The sequence below is a fragment of the Chrysemys picta genome, chromosome 9 (genome assembly GCF_011386835.1).
Source record: "Chrysemys picta bellii isolate R12L10 chromosome 9, ASM1138683v2, whole genome shotgun sequence".
NCBI classification, from domain to species: domain Eukaryota; kingdom Metazoa; phylum Chordata; order Testudines; family Emydidae; genus Chrysemys; species Chrysemys picta.
The window spans coordinates 80767508-80782896 of NC_088799.1; the positions used below are offsets into that span (position 1 = coordinate 80767508).

Sequence of the window (15389 nt, forward strand, 5' to 3'; positions counted from 1 at the left end):
ATAGAAAGAACTAAGGAAGTTGTCCCACGGAATTGTGGGATACTTCCGGCTGACTCCTGGGACCCAAGTCAAGCGGGGCTGAAATCTACACTGCAAAGCAATAGGGCTCAGACCTTGGGTCCTGGTTTAACTCTATCTCAGACCCTGCACTAGGGTGACCAGATCACCAAAGACAAATATCGGGACGCGGGGGGGGGGGGGGGGGGGGGGGGGCGTGGCGGGGGGCGGTGCCAAAAAAAAAAAAAAAAAAAAAAAAAAAAAAACCTTCCTCCGCAAGCGCTGGAGGGAGGCCCGGGAGACTCAGGGGAAGCGCGGGGCCGGGGTAGTGAGAGTCCGGCCTGGTCCCTTGCAGGCAGGACTCAGTTAGGTGGTAGGGCGAGGAGGGGGGCGGCCCGCGGGGCCAGGCGGCGGCTGTTCTCACCCCCGGGCAGCGGGACTCGGGAGCAGCCGCTGCTGCAGCTCCCACTGCCGCGGGGGAAGAAGCGGCCATGGCGCTCGGCGGCTGCGGCTCTGGCGCCCCCGAACCCCCCGAGCCGGGGCCTGCTGCGGGGACCCAGCAGCGCGCACCCTGGGCCCAGCCCCTGGCCAGTCGCGTCTGGGCTGCTGCCCAGCTGGTGCTATCCCGCGGCGGCCCCGGAGTGGGGGCAGCAGGCCCCAGCCCCCCCGTCCCGCAGGGGAACGAACGGGGCTGGGCTGCCGATGCCTCTGCCCCGGGGCCGCCGCGGGATAGCACCAGCTGGGCAGCCCAGACGTGCCTAGCCAGGGGCTGGGCCCAGCGTACGCGCTGCTGCAGGCCCCGGCTCGGGGGGTTCGGGGGCGCCAGAGCCGCCGAGCGCCATGGCCGCTTCCTCCCCCGTCGCCTGGCCCCGCGGGTCGCCCCCCTCCTCTCCCAACCACCCAACTGAGTCCTGCCTGCACTGGGCCAGGCCGGACTGTTACTCACCCCGGCCCCGCGCTTCCCCTGCGTCTCCCGGGCCTCCCTCCAGCGCTTGCGGAGGGAGGGGGAATGGTGAGCCCGGGGAAGAGGCGGGGATTCGGGGAGGGAGCCAATCGGGGGAGGAGGGGGCGGAGTCGGGGCAGGGGGGGGGCGCGAGCACTTCCGGGCTCGAGGCTCGGGGCATTTCCTTGTTTGTCCGGTTGTCCCGACCGCACGTCGGTCGGGACGCGGGACAAACAAGGAAATATCGGGACGGTCCCGATAAAATCGGGACGTCTGGTCACCCTACCCTGCACGGTCCTGGGGCCCTGGTTCCAAGCCCTTTGTTAGTGAAATTGCAGTGTAGACGCAAGGAGGGGTTAGGCTTGAGCCCGGGCTCAAGCTTGGGTTTATGTTGCAGTGTAGACATACCCTAAGTGGCCTAAACTTGGAGAGGAAAATTGCACTCTCAAAAATGGAGGCCTAATTAAGGTTGGATTGAAAATCTGGCCCTACCTGTACCCAGACGGTTGGCCATCTTATAAGAAGAATCCCTTCTCGTATTATACAGTAGGGCATGAACTGGATCCTTATGTCCTGCCCTTGTGCTCACACAATTGTTAGCCTTTGGATAAGGTTCTAATACAGATTTGAACTCTGTGCCTCAGAACTCAGAACCTATAATGGTTCCAGCCTGAAACTCTGACTATAGCCCCTTCCTGAATTTCAGGAAAATTCTGATGTAAATCAAGAAGCAAACTTTGTTGTTTGGGCTCAGTTCTGCTTTGCTGTCTACGTCACATCCCTTGTGGCACACGCAAGCTCGGACCCTTTCATTCTGTTATCCCATGTGCTTGTTCTTACAGGGGGACCACAAAACATAAACAACACATGCTGCTCTACACATGAATATTAGCTTGATTTGGTTCATCACATTGGTTTCAAACTCTTTTATACTGTGAAACACTTTTAAGATCTTCTTATGGACCAAGTCCCTTCCCGTCCTTCCAATCCTGATCCCATGCCTTCTCTGTGTCTTCACTACATGGACTCATTTTAGGACAATATTAAGGAGACTAGGTAAAAATAAAGTCACTTGACTATGCAACTGCTTGGTTACTCCCGCCATCTCCATATCTGTGTTGCTGATTCTTCCAGGGTGCAGGACTTGCTATTTCTTTAGACTGAATGGTACCTGTGGCCTCCACTGCTCTAATCTTGCCAGGTAACTTTGCAGTTTCGATTTGTTCCTCTGAGTGTTTGTTCCCGCCCTACAAGTTCCTCTGCAGATGTGATCAGTTGAGTTTAAAGCAACGGTGTAGCTGACAAAGACACAAAGCAGCCACACGAGATACAGAGAAAGGATTCTCTTGGGCAGAAACCTCTCTGGAAAGCCTAAAAATAGTTCTGGACCAGGCTACCAACTGCCATCAGGAAGCATCTTTGCTTAAAAACTAGCAGTTTCTTCATCACTGGGACAGAAACAGATCCAAGGACTACCTGGAAGTGCTCTGCAGAGTACAAGAGAACCCCTGCCTTATCAAGCCCAGCTGTTTCACTACCTTGCTTGTTTATAGAACTGTTTGTTTATGTGTTTGTGTTGCCCTGAGAAAGCAGCGATCATTTTGAAAGGTGATTTTCTATTTTATTTTCCAAGTGGGCAAACTTGTGGAAATACTGCCCCAAATGGCAATATATATGTCCTCACAATAATGCATCCATCTGCCCCAAAGCATTTGTTCTATTCATTTTCTTCTTCTCATCAAAATACAAAACATGCAAATACTATCTTAAGTATATGGCAACAATTTTCACATATAGGAGCCTAAACTTAGGGCTTGTCTACACAAACAGTTAGTTTATGGCAAACTGGGGTATGAATCTATTCTGCACTAGCCTGTCATGAACTAACTGTCCGTGTGCACCTGCTGATCTTCATTAACAAGTAGTTAGGATCAAAGTACGTTAATGAACTGTTAATACATATCAGCAGGATTCATGGGGCTAGTGTGGGGTAGATTCACTCTCCAGCTTGCTGCAAGCTAAATGTTTGCCTTAGTCAAGCTTAAGGGTTTGTCTACATGATGTCTACACTAGATACCTTACAGCGGCAGAGCTGTACCAATGCAGCTGCGCCGCTGTAAGGTCTCTCATGTAGCTGCTCCATGCTGATGGGAGCGAGCTCTCCTGTTAACATAATTAAACCATCCCCAGTGAGTGGCGGTAGCAGCTCTCCTGGCAATACAGCACTGTGTACACTACCACTTATACCGGTGAAACGTATGTCGCTTGAGGGTGTTTTTTTCGCCCCTGAGCAACATACGTTTTGCCGACCTAAGTGGTAGAGTAGACATGGCCTAAGTTACCTGATTTTGAAAAGTGCTGAGTATCTGTTCGCTCCAGTGGGAGCTGTTGGGTGCTCAGTACTTTGGAAAATAACACAGCTATATAAGTATCCTAACTTATATTTTTGAAAGTCTTGGTTTAAAACATCAGGATGGGTAGTGCTTCAGTGTTTGATAGCATGTCTTGAGCAAACTTGAGGCTTATTTTGAGGTATGCCCTGGATTACAAATTTGGCTCTTGGTATGGGCAAATCCTCAGCTGATGTAAATCAGAATAACTCCACTGATTTGAACAGAGCTACACTGATCTACACTAGCTGAAGATCTGACCTGTAATGCTCAACTTATGTTTTGTTTATTTGCAGGGGATGGAGAGAAAAGGTCCAACATGCCATCCACAAATGGCTAACCTCTCTTGGTCCCCATAAACAATATTCATAGTGTCAAATTCTCTGACACCTATTCCAAAATGGTGAATAGTATATTTGAGATTGCACGTTTCTGCAGATGAAAACTATTCCTACACTCATCACCAGGATATATAGACACATATGATCAATTGCTTGTGGAATTTGTTGCATCTGCCAATATTGCAGGTGTACTTTCAGAGACCCTTTGAACATGTATTCCCTAATATCAGCACATAAAATACACATTTACCTTTTTTATTTTTCAAGAGAGCTTGAAATCCATGGAGTGCACAGAGATCTGTTCTGGGTTTTTTTAACCCTCCACTGTAAATCTCCTCTTCCAACATTTATTTCCTAAAACTTTACCCACCACCCCTATGTATCAATTACATAAACATTCAACCTTCAATTCTTCCTTTTCCAGGTTACTCTTCTGCCGTGCAGAAATTCTCTCAGACTCTACAGTCCTTTCAGTTTGACTTTATTGGGGACACACTAACCGATGACGAGATTAATATTGGTAAGTGCTTTTCCTTTCAATGTAGATTTTCAGCTACTTAGAAAAGTTTATCTCCTTTTTACTGTGAGACTGCATAGTAGACTCCAGCACTGATAACTCTGTTCTGATCCTTACACAGAACCAGGAGCCACATTTCTAAGATGCCATTTGGTTCATAGTGAGTGGGTCTCCTATAGTTGCCGTCACAAATGTAGTTTATAGCACATCTAATAAGTCTTCAAGCATTAATGTTTAGAATCTGACTCACAGTACTGTAGGATAATTTTGACCTAATAGCTTTTACAGCTCTAATCCTCCTCCTTATTGCCAAAGATTGGAAATGAATTGCAGTAATCCAGAGTGAGGCTCTCCATTGCAGTAAGTACCCTGTAGGTGACCTCTTCGGAGTGTTATTGCATGTTGTCTTACCCCCCCACCCCGCTCTTTACCTGGGCCAGATAGTGTTACTCAGAGCACTTGGCTGTGTGTTCTGAACCAGGCTAACAGTATTCCTCGATCTAAACTTGCTGTGGTTTGAAATGCTATAAGCAATCCCCTTGGTGACCTAGAATCAGCACTGGCCTGTGACCCCTCGGGAAGAAAATTAACATGCCCCATTACATTGAAAAAGACGCCCAATGTGCCTCTGAAGCTGCAGCTTTGTTGTGGACAGCCAGCAGCATGCAAAGCTTCCCTGAGCTCAACGCCTCCGTTTCTGGTTTGGTTTCCATGTATTTTACTACTTTCCTGCCAACCCAGAGAATTCTTTGTTGGTTAAACATTTGTCTGCTGCATCCAGGGAGCTAAAAGTAATGGACTAAACTTCCTAAAAAAGGCATTTTTAGAATTCATCTGCCCTGGGATTAACCATCACTGTTGAACTAGCAGTTTTGAAGTCTGGGAACTGTTGTTGTGGTGACATCGATACGTGAGGGCTCTGTAAAATGTGCAGAAATTCCTTAGCTGTGCTGGAAAACTCAGCAAACTACAGGAAATAGACCAGCAGTGCCTAATGTGTCATATAGGAGAACTGTTTCTGATCCCATGGAAATGTCATAGAGCAGAGGTGGGCAAACTATGGCCCATGGGACCGTCCTGCCCGGCCCCTGAGCTCCTGGCCCGGGAGGCTAGCCCCCAGCCCCTCTCCTGCTGTCCCCCTCCCCTGCAGACTCAGCTCGCTCGCTCCGCCGCTGGCGCAATGCTCTGGACAGCGGGGCTGTGAGCTCCTGGGGCAGCACAGCTGCAGAGCCCGGCCTGACCCGGTCTCTGTGCTGTGTGGTGGCAGTGCAGTGGCAGCAGCGTTGTGGCCCGGCTCCAGCCAGGTGGCGTGGCTGTAGTGCCGTCAGCCACCGGTGCTCCAGGCAGCGCGGTAAGGGAGCAGGGGGGGTTGGATAGAGGGCAGGGGAGTTCGGGGTGGTGGTCAGGGGCAGGGATGTGGATGAGGTCGCGGCGGTCAGGGGGAGGGAACAGGGGATTGAATGAGGACAGAGGGGGGTTGGATGGGGGAGCAGGGGGCAGTCAGGGGCAGGGATTCCGGGGGCAGTCACGGGACAGGGAGAAGGGCTGGTTGGATGGGGCAGGGTCCCGGGCGGGGGGCGTCAGGAATGAGAGGGGTTGGATGGGGCGGCGGGGATCCGGGGGTGGTCAGAGGACAGGGAGTGGGAGTATGTGGATGAGGCAAGGGTCCCGGTGGGGCCATCAGGGAACAGGGAGGGTTGGATGGGGCAGGAGTCCCGGGGAGGGGGGCAGATAGGAGGTGGGGGCCGGGCCACGACCCCCTCCCCTAACTGGCCCTCCATACAATTTACAAAACCCGATGCGGCCCTCAGGCCAAAAAGTTTGCCCACCGTTGTCATAGAGCCTGATCCTGCAAAATACTGAGAGTCTCCACTGCCAGTGGTGTCAAAGGCAGTTGAGAGTGTTCAGCACTTGCAGGGTTGGGTGCACAGAGAGGAAAATAGATAGCTACTAGTGCAGATTCACGCAAGATTCACATTATTGTTTAACTGTGCCTGGAAGTGTGACAGTGTCCATGTTGAGAGAGACTCTCTGAGCCTGCATCAGAGGGGGAAGGAAGGAAGGAAAGCAAAGGCTGGCTTTTTGTAAGCACTTTGGAGCAGATTGTGATTTGCCCTTCAGAATCTGATTTCCTTCAGCATAAAGCTCATAGGTGAAATCTGCTGAAAAAGAGTCAGAGTCCAACTATAATGGAAAAAGAGGTATTGAATTTCCAGACTCATGTGATGCTGGATAATGGAGAGGAAAACAGTGCATATAAATCAGCCCTACTGGGAATGGAAGGATATGAGGCAAAGAGCGATCCAAGAAGCAAGTGTCTCTTTCCTGTTAATCCAAAAGAAATTTCCAGTTCATCAGCCCAGTCTGAATGTGTAGCCTGTCTGCCCACCACTCTGGAGTGGTTATGGGGGAAAGAAAATAGAGCCTCTTCATCAGTTAGCTTGGGGATGTTTGCACTGCCGCTGCATCTGCTCAGCGGAGCACCTGTTCCATGGATAAAGAGAGCTTCAGTCTCCAGAGCTGTCAGGCTGGCACCTCTCCCCAGCATTAGGTGGCCTGTAACAGTAAAGCATTTGTTCTGGGTGGTTTGGGAGGGTGAGGAGGACTATCAAGCATTACAGACTCAGTATAAGGTGTTTGCAAACAGATCTAAGAAGGAAGATAACAGGGTCAGATCTTGGGCCACGCAAACTTAAAGGACACCAAATAGTTCTTCGGCTGTGAACCAAGGAAGTTACCTTTTAAGGCGATCCTCTCTGATCACTCAGCATGAAGAAATGTGGTTTGTATTTCTTCTTCCACACCAGTTCCTGCAGTCTCTCCCTGACGGGTGAGACAAAAAAGCCTTCTTGAAAATCTCCCCTTTGTCTGAAAATGGGAACATATCATTGACATCCCACAAGTGGTTTTAATTATTCTACTTTTAAAATTGTTATGAGATGGTGGTTTGTAATCAGTGTCAAGATTCTCCCCGGGCATAGGATCTGATAGCTCAGAGGTGTTCTGCACAGAACGAAGGGTGGAGCATACAAATCCACAGAACATTTTTTAATCAAACTCTAGGGGAATGGGTTTGATCTGTAAACGTGAACAGTGTTGCACTTGTTATGGAGGCAGATGGCAAGGCCTGTGCTCTTTACAAACTCAAGCAGATTTGGACAAAGCTAAAACGCATTGTTATAAAATAATGAAGTTGAATGCTTCAGATGTGACTCAGGAGGAAGACACCTCACTGGTGTTGTCTCTTGCAGATGGAGCTTTCCCCTGAGGTGACTTAATTGCTTTTGACATATCTTTATTACATAGCTTTGTATGACTTACATTATTGTGTTACTGAACAGCTTCAGCAATATAGAGCCAGGTTTTCACATACATCTGTAGTCGAGGCAATAGGAATAGTTCACTGGAAACCCCCCAGCAGTGTAAGCAGCTCTGTTGCTGAAAACACCACCGTAGGTGTGGAATTTTCTCAAGACACAACCCTTAATTGTCAGCCTCCCATCTTAAGAGAGTGCCCCGAATGAATTGAGCACAAATTGACTCCACCCTTATTGGAAGGCCCACATCTGTTTAAATAGCAGATTGTGGTTGGTCCTTTGGTCATATGTGCAGGTTTTGCTGTGTCTAAACGAGCATGGGAAACTTTCAAGAGTTATTGTCACTTAAAGGTTAACTGCAAAAAAACCAAATTAGGCTTGTATCTTTTGTTTCCCCACTTTTTATTTTTTTATTTATATTCCAGCAGCATGTAGAAATCCCAGTCATGAATTGGGGATCCCATTGAACCAGGCACTGGGGGACGGAGGTATTGGAAGGGTTGTTTTTTCTCGTCCCTGCTTCTTTTTATTCCTCATTAGACATTTAGGTCTTGTCAACTCTGGGAAACTCCAAGGTGATTGGGGAAGTAATTAAATTACAGCTTTACAAGACACTGAAATATGATTAATTTTTAGTGAGGCTGTTTTGAGACTGGAGCCTAGCCAGCCACATGTGTTCAAAAATCATGAGTCAGGCCCCCCAAAATCATGAGTGGATTAAAAATCATGAGATTTTTTTGAAGTAATACATGTTGGGGGGGTTTATTTGCCTTTTGTTTTGTTTTGACCTTTTTAGGGTTCATGTTTTCCAGTTTTTCTCCCAAATCTAAGAGCTGAAAATTTACTTTTTTTTAAATGAAAGCTGAGATTCTCATGCATTCATGTGCCTCTAGGAACTGGGGCTTCAAAATATCACATATTATGAGACTGAAGATAAAATCAGGAGAACTGGCATCACTTAGAAGGAGTTAACAAAAACCCTATTAACCGCACTACCTAATGAACATTTGGGAGAAAGGATGTCTTTGCTGAAGATTCAGAAACCCTTCACTCTGCCCTTTTAGCTAGGGAATGAGAGCTCATACAGAGACATCACTGGAACCCTCAAGAAGTTCTCCAGCAAAACTGGGGAGGACCTGACTTGAAATTCTTAAATAACTTAAGAAGGAGGGAAAATGGCAAACAAATCAATTAAAAAAACCAACAAAACTTTTCAAGCCTTCTTTACGTGCCATAAAGCAGCAAAAAGGGCACAAATCTGTTTTAAAAAATCATTTACAAGTTGCTTTTAAACAGTTTAAGTGGGCCTAGTCTTCCGCTGACACATAAGTAAATTATATGGGTAACTCCAGTTATTGCCTCAAGAGATGTATGCATAAATCCTCCCTGTGGAGCAAGGGAAGAACAACTCCTTGAGGTTTTTAAACCCTCTCTTTGTGCCCACCACTTTAGGGATTTATGGCATTTTTCTGCAGTGATGACCGCTCCGGCCCTGGCGCTCATTTTCCCTGAACCTAACCTCTTGGAACCTGTGAATACTTCAGACTTCATATAGCCATTGGCGACCATGCTGAACGTTAGCACGCCTCAGCTCCTGGGCCATTAGTAGAATACGATGACCATCACGGCGAGCTTGAAGCTAGGTGTTTGGGAATTTAAAGTTCTCTCTTTTGTGGGGGAAACTCGGAATCACTGACTAATAACGAGAAGGTGCTATTTTGATGACAACAGTGGAATTATCATATCACAAGTTGGTGGTTTTTCTTTTTTTGCCCACCTCAGCAAGTGTACAGTAAATCCCTCTACAATACCTAACAACCATTCATTTGCTCTGCAGTAGTTGCTACAGCTAGGTTTTTTTAACAAAAGACCGGACAGACTTCCTGAGCTACCACTAAGATATCTATGTCCCTCTGAATGCTGGGTAGAGCACTTAGCCTGCAGCTAAGGCAAGGACTGGATTCTGCACACATTACCTGCAAAGCAAGATACTGGTGTACAAGTCGCCCTGTACACCTGGATGCTTCCATTCTTCATTATTTGGCACATTGCTGAGGATGTTCTAAGCCACTGTTAACATAGATCAGTTTTTAGAGCTATTGCCCTTGAAGCTCTCCCGTCTAGGAGCTCTGCCTTTTTGTTTTGTTAAAAGCCAAAGTTTTTCTAAAAATTTATTTAGTGAGTTAATTTTCCAGTCTCCTCTGCTAGGGCTAATTGGCTACATATATACTCTTCTGGAATTAAAGGGCTTGGACTGTAAACAAACCAGGGGTGAGTGTAAATAGAGGGCGGTAGGAATTCCTGCAGAGTATATGGAGAAGTCCGCTCCACAGGGCTCTGTGAAGTGCTCCACACCTATCATGGTGCGCTTGACTATTTCCTGCGGGCAGTGTCTGCATGTAAGATTTTTCTCAAATCTTTCCACTGTGTTGCTCTAGCACCCTAGACAAAGGAATCCAGCTGCAGGCCAGATAAGACCAAACCACCAGGATTTCAAGGCATTGGCACACAGTGCCGATTCCTTTACTTTAATCACCGTCATAATCTTCCCCAGTAGCATGGTTTGCTCCTTAGCTTTGCTGCCAAAGCGCTTCATGTGGTCCCCTGCGATGCTTCCCCTCTCCAGAAGTGCCAGGTTTTTGACAAAGACTTGGGGAGAAGGCATGGAGCAGACGTTCCAAAGTCATTTCTACAAGCAATTGCAGTAGTTGAAGGAGGAAGCTTGGCATCTCTGGAGCTGATCTCCAACTTCTCCACCTGGCTGTATCCCCCTCCCCAAAGTGTCCTGGGTTCTGACTGTGCTGTGTTCATACTGCGGGGGTGGGGTGGGGAGGTTGGGGTGTTATGCTGCGTAGGCTTAGGAACTGGTGGAGTGGAGTATGGCTGCCTTCTATCTGCCACTCCCCTCAAGAGTAGAAATGGACATTTGAACTTTTCTGTCACTTTTCCCACCCCTTTCCCTCCCTTGCATTATTTGTCTTGCTGGCCTTGCTTGGTAACTTATTCCATATGTTCAGCTGCAACTGGGCATGAAGTATTTCTGCTTGATTTCCCTGTTCACTCTTTAGTTTCCTCGTTATTCTATAATGAACCAAATCTAACCTGCAGCAGCAGTTTTTCCAGTTCCTCTGAGACAGAGCTAATATGCTCCGATTACTTCTGTTATGTCACCTTCGTGACTTCTCACGTAGAGGGAATAAACACCGTGTCTTTGCCCCAGAATGCAGATGTTAAAATGATCAGATCTGTCTGCAATATGAGGATGTGGCCTCATTAGTGTTAGCCACAAGAAATGATGGGAGATTTCACCTCCTCTTCCTCAAGGCTCAAGATTGGGGAGGGGGAGGGGAAGAAAGCTTTCTTGGACTGAATTTTCTTCCTTTTGGTTAAATAAACAAAGCTCCATGAAGGACAAACCTCCATGTTGTTCCTGCCATAATGGACCAGAGTCTAACAACAGGGAACAGTGTCCTGTTGCGTCCTCTGTGACTGATGGAGTCAGTGCTTTCTGCCTCAGGCAGCATGTCAGCCAAAGGACATCACTTGTTTCGTTCTTCCAGCCAACCCATGGAGCAGCATTTATGTCAGTTGTGATCACACTCTCCTACCATGAGTAATTAAACAATTGGGCAATGCTGAGAGAATGGGTGGAGAGCCTTCAAAGTGACAAAGATGCAGTAAGATTTTTGAGCTTGTTCAAAGGCCTTCATTAAAGTTGAAGTGTAAAGCTTTCAACCTGCTACTTAAGCCTAAGAGGCAGATTTTGGGCATGGCTTTGGTGTGGACAGTTGTGAGAGAAAAGGAAAGCCTGTGTTATGTAAACAGCCTGCCTAGATGGAGTGTCAACCAATAAACCCCAGCTGTTTCTCTGGCCCTGCTTGGAGTGTTGTACTTAATGTGGCAATCAGGAGGCTAAAATTCAACACTAATCTGACCAGGATCTGCACTAATTAATTGTTTCATTTCTATCTCTCTTTATAGCTGAATCCTTTAAGGAATTTGCAGAGTTGCTCCAGGAGGTAGAACTTGAGAGATCAATGATGGTAAGGTGACCTCCCCCGAACATCTGCTGTGGGCTAGAAGTCACAAAGCTGCTCATAGCAAACACTTGGCTTCTCTGGCATTCTCTGTTTAACTGCAAAACTTGATTTTGTTAACAAATCCCTCCTCAGGCCCTGGAGTATGACAGTGATTATGCCTATTTGTATCCTAGGCATAAGTGTATTACACAAAAGGATGGAAATTACTGTAGCAAATCAGTGGCCCGGGAGGACCACATTATTGTCATAATGCTGCACATTGGGGCCACGCAGAAATTCATGGTAGTAGTGAGGAATAGAACTTGTATTGTCCTGTTCCAAAAAAGCACCGCCTTTCACCCTTGAGCTCAAGGGGGATCTCTCTTAGCTGTTCGAAGTATAGGGCCTATGACACAGCTGCTCTATTATTCCATTCAGTAAAGAGTAATGGTGTATACATCTTCTATATCCGTGCACACAAGCTGGTTCATTACATTATATAGGGTATAGATATGACAAAGCTGTCATCACACAATTCCAGACATGAAGGGTCTGTGACCTGCTCTTGCTTTTACATGACTGTGTGTCAGACCTAGCCTGACAGTCTACCTATCTCAAATGCCCCTCACTGGCGTTTGATAGTAAAGCAGGGCTGGAAAGTTTTTGATTGTCAATTGTTGCACATATTAAGGGCTCCAGGGGGCTGATGGAATAGTAAGCTTATCTCATGGATGCTTCTCTTTCGCAATCTGTGGACAGAAATCCACCACTCTTGGGCTCTGACTCTGCACTGCATGACACCACTTTTCTGGCAGTGTAACTCCACCAGAGATAGGAACAGCACCCCAATACTGCATAGTGCAGAATAGTTCTAAATGCGTCTCCGGTTTATCCTGCCTGTCCTGCAGTAGAGTATCAGGTGAAGGTTCCCTGTTTTAGGTTCGGTGATCACGTGACTCAAGTCTTCTTCTGATTTCACAGCCTAGTCTCAGCTAGCTCAGTTGTGGGTCTAGTTACTATGTGTAACTGCCAAACTATACAAGAAAAATAGCAAGTGACCATATATACTAAGATTCCTATTGTCTCGAGGCTATGGGCTGGGAGTGCTGAAAGGATGGTACCTGACATCTTCTGATCTGTAAAAGAGAGGCAATGGCCTCTGAGTGGGATGCCATAGTCTCCACCATTGCTACTGTGCTGGGCCTTGAAAGACAAAGGAAACTGGAGGCCCTGTAGGGCTTACAAGGGATGTGGAATATCCCTCCTCAAGGACTATCTTTTAACCAGCCGTACTTGAGTATTGACCTTCCCCTCTGAATGCTCCAAAGCCAACCCAGGGGTGAGGGAGAAGGAGAGACTTTTCTATTTCTACAATATAAAGGAGTTTGGGGGGAGGGAGACGGTTCCCCTTCAGTTTGCCAGCACCTGACCCAGGTGCCAGGCAAGCCTTCCACCAGCAAAATTTGGCCATTGAGCAGCCAAGGACATATTGAAGGAACCCTAAGGGTCTGTGAAGGGTTCCCTCTTCACTCAGAAGGCAGTTAAGTTCTGATGGGGCCAGCTGGGCCATGTCCGGGAACAAACTGTTTCACGCTCCACTTAGTCAAATAGGTTGTAAAATATGAAGTAACATGCATTTCTATTTTTTTTTTGTAAGGGAGCAGTTGTCCCCCTGCGCTCCTGCCTCTCCTGGCATGCAGCTCCAGAAGTGTGATTCACTCCTTTCTGTCCCTCATTACATTGTGCCCCTTTGTCTCCAGAACTCCTCGATCATTTATTGAAAGTTGGCAACCTACTTCACACTTATTCCAGGAAAAACATGAATTTTAGAATCAGTGGAAGCCTTTCACAGCATGCCAGGAATTCACTGTTTGGCTCTGCTCCCCCGTGCCCCAATACAAAGATGAAAAAACTCCTTCTATGCCATCTGGCTGAACTAGAGGGTTAGGGACAGCTATACCTCAAGGGATGCCAGGACTCTGTTTTCTGTGGCTCTAGAGGTTGGCAAGGGTCTGGGTAACAGATGAGAAAGAACCAGCAATAGACTGAAAGAAGGCAACAAGAATGTTTTGCATTGCATCCCAGGTATGGCAGCCACCTTTAGCTTACGTGGGAGGATGAAGGGGTGGGATCCTGAGAACTGCCAAGACCCCATTAACTTGAGGGTTTTCAGAGGCTTGGGGATGCCATCTGAGAAGGTTTTTTGATCTTTTTCTACCCTTGGTGTGTTATTTATTAGGGCCAGCCTTTTTACAATATCCCATTTACTTTAAAAAAATCTATAAACTATATAGGTCACTGCCCTCTCATACTGTATTGTGTGCTCTCAGTTATCAACTAACTGGTGTCCTGGCAAAGCTTTAACAGTTCTGAGTGTGTCTCCCTGCCTCTCCCACCTTTGACAGCAGGGGACAGAGGTACCCCTCAATGGTTAGGGTTGAGCTGGGGACCGTGACACATGGCAGAATATAATTTCCCCTCCAAAACTGCTAGAGAAGAGTCACAGAGCACGCCTGAAGAAGACAGCTTTCCATGAACATAATGGATTGGAAAGTTTGAGAACCATCGTGCCTTTTGTCACAGATTCCTTTGGGATAGACACTGGTAGTAGCCTTGCTACACAGTCACCTGCTTTCATGCTTCTTTGGATTACGCCTCATCAAAAGGAATGTCCCTAATTTATTTCTTTGAGAGCCACATTTTAAATCTGCTCTTCTCCCCACATGTGCTTATTGCGATCAGAAATGCTGGATCTGGAAACTGAGTGTTTTGGAAAGTGTTATGCTAAGATTATGACACTAGCCTTCTGCTCTTCCCACTGCCCTTTTTACACATTATTTTGAGCTCCTGGCTAATGCTGTGTCTGTGGGGAGCAATTCTCACATATGTGGGCCTTCCTGGGCGTGAGATCTTGGGCACAAGTTGCTGTGGGTGGCTAGGTTTGAAAAACGGCTCATTTCAGGTCTGATGCAGTTACTCCCTAGGAATGCATTCACCAACTTTCCTGTTCGCTTAGAAATGTTGGCAACAGGCCATGTTCTTGGCTCAGGGATTGTATTCACCTGTTTTCATGTCCATCAGATTCAGGGATCATCATTCAATGGTTCCACTGCAAAAGGGATAGATGCTGTAATGGAAAAGCAGGGCTGGAGCCACAGCTTTGCTGAGTGGTGTTGCAGTGAGGATGACAGAGGTTTCACTTGGTACCAAACAGATTGGCCAAGAGCAGAGGCCGGGGATAAGCCACTGCAGAGAGAGGTGTTTCTTCTACCCTGTTTCTCCATAGATTGGGCAGGAAACAATATAATTGTATAATTCCAAAGATGGAGCCAACCTGTCCTGACTCTGCAGACAGTGAGCAATCTGAGTTAAAAGGAGGTTGCAGACACCAGCATGGATGATTCATGCACCATGTTTACAATACATATAATCTGCTTCCTGCTTTTGGTGTTTTCATTTCCCTGAGAAAAGTAAACAAACAGCCTTGCCTTCTTCAGGATGCTTCTAGTTTGTGTTTGCAAAGCAGCGGGCATTCCTGTCAGCCCATCCTGCGTGAGTTGTGGTCAGCCATATGCAAGAGGGCATGTCATTATTTTTTGAGGTGCCCCATACTTTTTCAAAGATCCTGAATTAGGGTGACCAGATAGCAAGTGTGAAAAACCAGGACACTTTTTTGGGGAGTGGCGTGGGGATAGTTGTGTATGTAAGACAAAGCCCCTAATTGGGATGGTCTCAATAATATCAGGACATCTGGACACCCTACCCTGAATTGAGGAGATTCTCCTTCCAGCCAAGGAGCCTGGGTGTCTAGCAGAGCAACGATCAGAGAGGGGTTATTTAGGGGAAACAAAGAATCATTGAAATG

General features: G+C 47.1%; 1 protein-coding gene across 3 annotated transcripts in view; it reads left to right on the top strand.

Annotated features, from left to right (window-relative positions):
• The window catches only part of OPHN1 (oligophrenin 1), a 135365-nt gene that overhangs the window by 49227 nt on the left and 70749 nt on the right, over positions 1-15389 (top strand). For 2 of the 3 annotated variants that reach the window (XM_008172858.4, XM_042853287.2), the window contains exons 4-5: positions 4096-4191; positions 11487-11548. In XM_008172858.4, the coding sequence (XP_008171080.1) occupies positions 4096-4191; positions 11487-11548 (158 nt within the window). The remainder of the gene's footprint in view (positions 1-4095; positions 4192-11486; positions 11549-15389) is intronic. The other variant, XM_065556562.1, reaches the window with a different exon arrangement.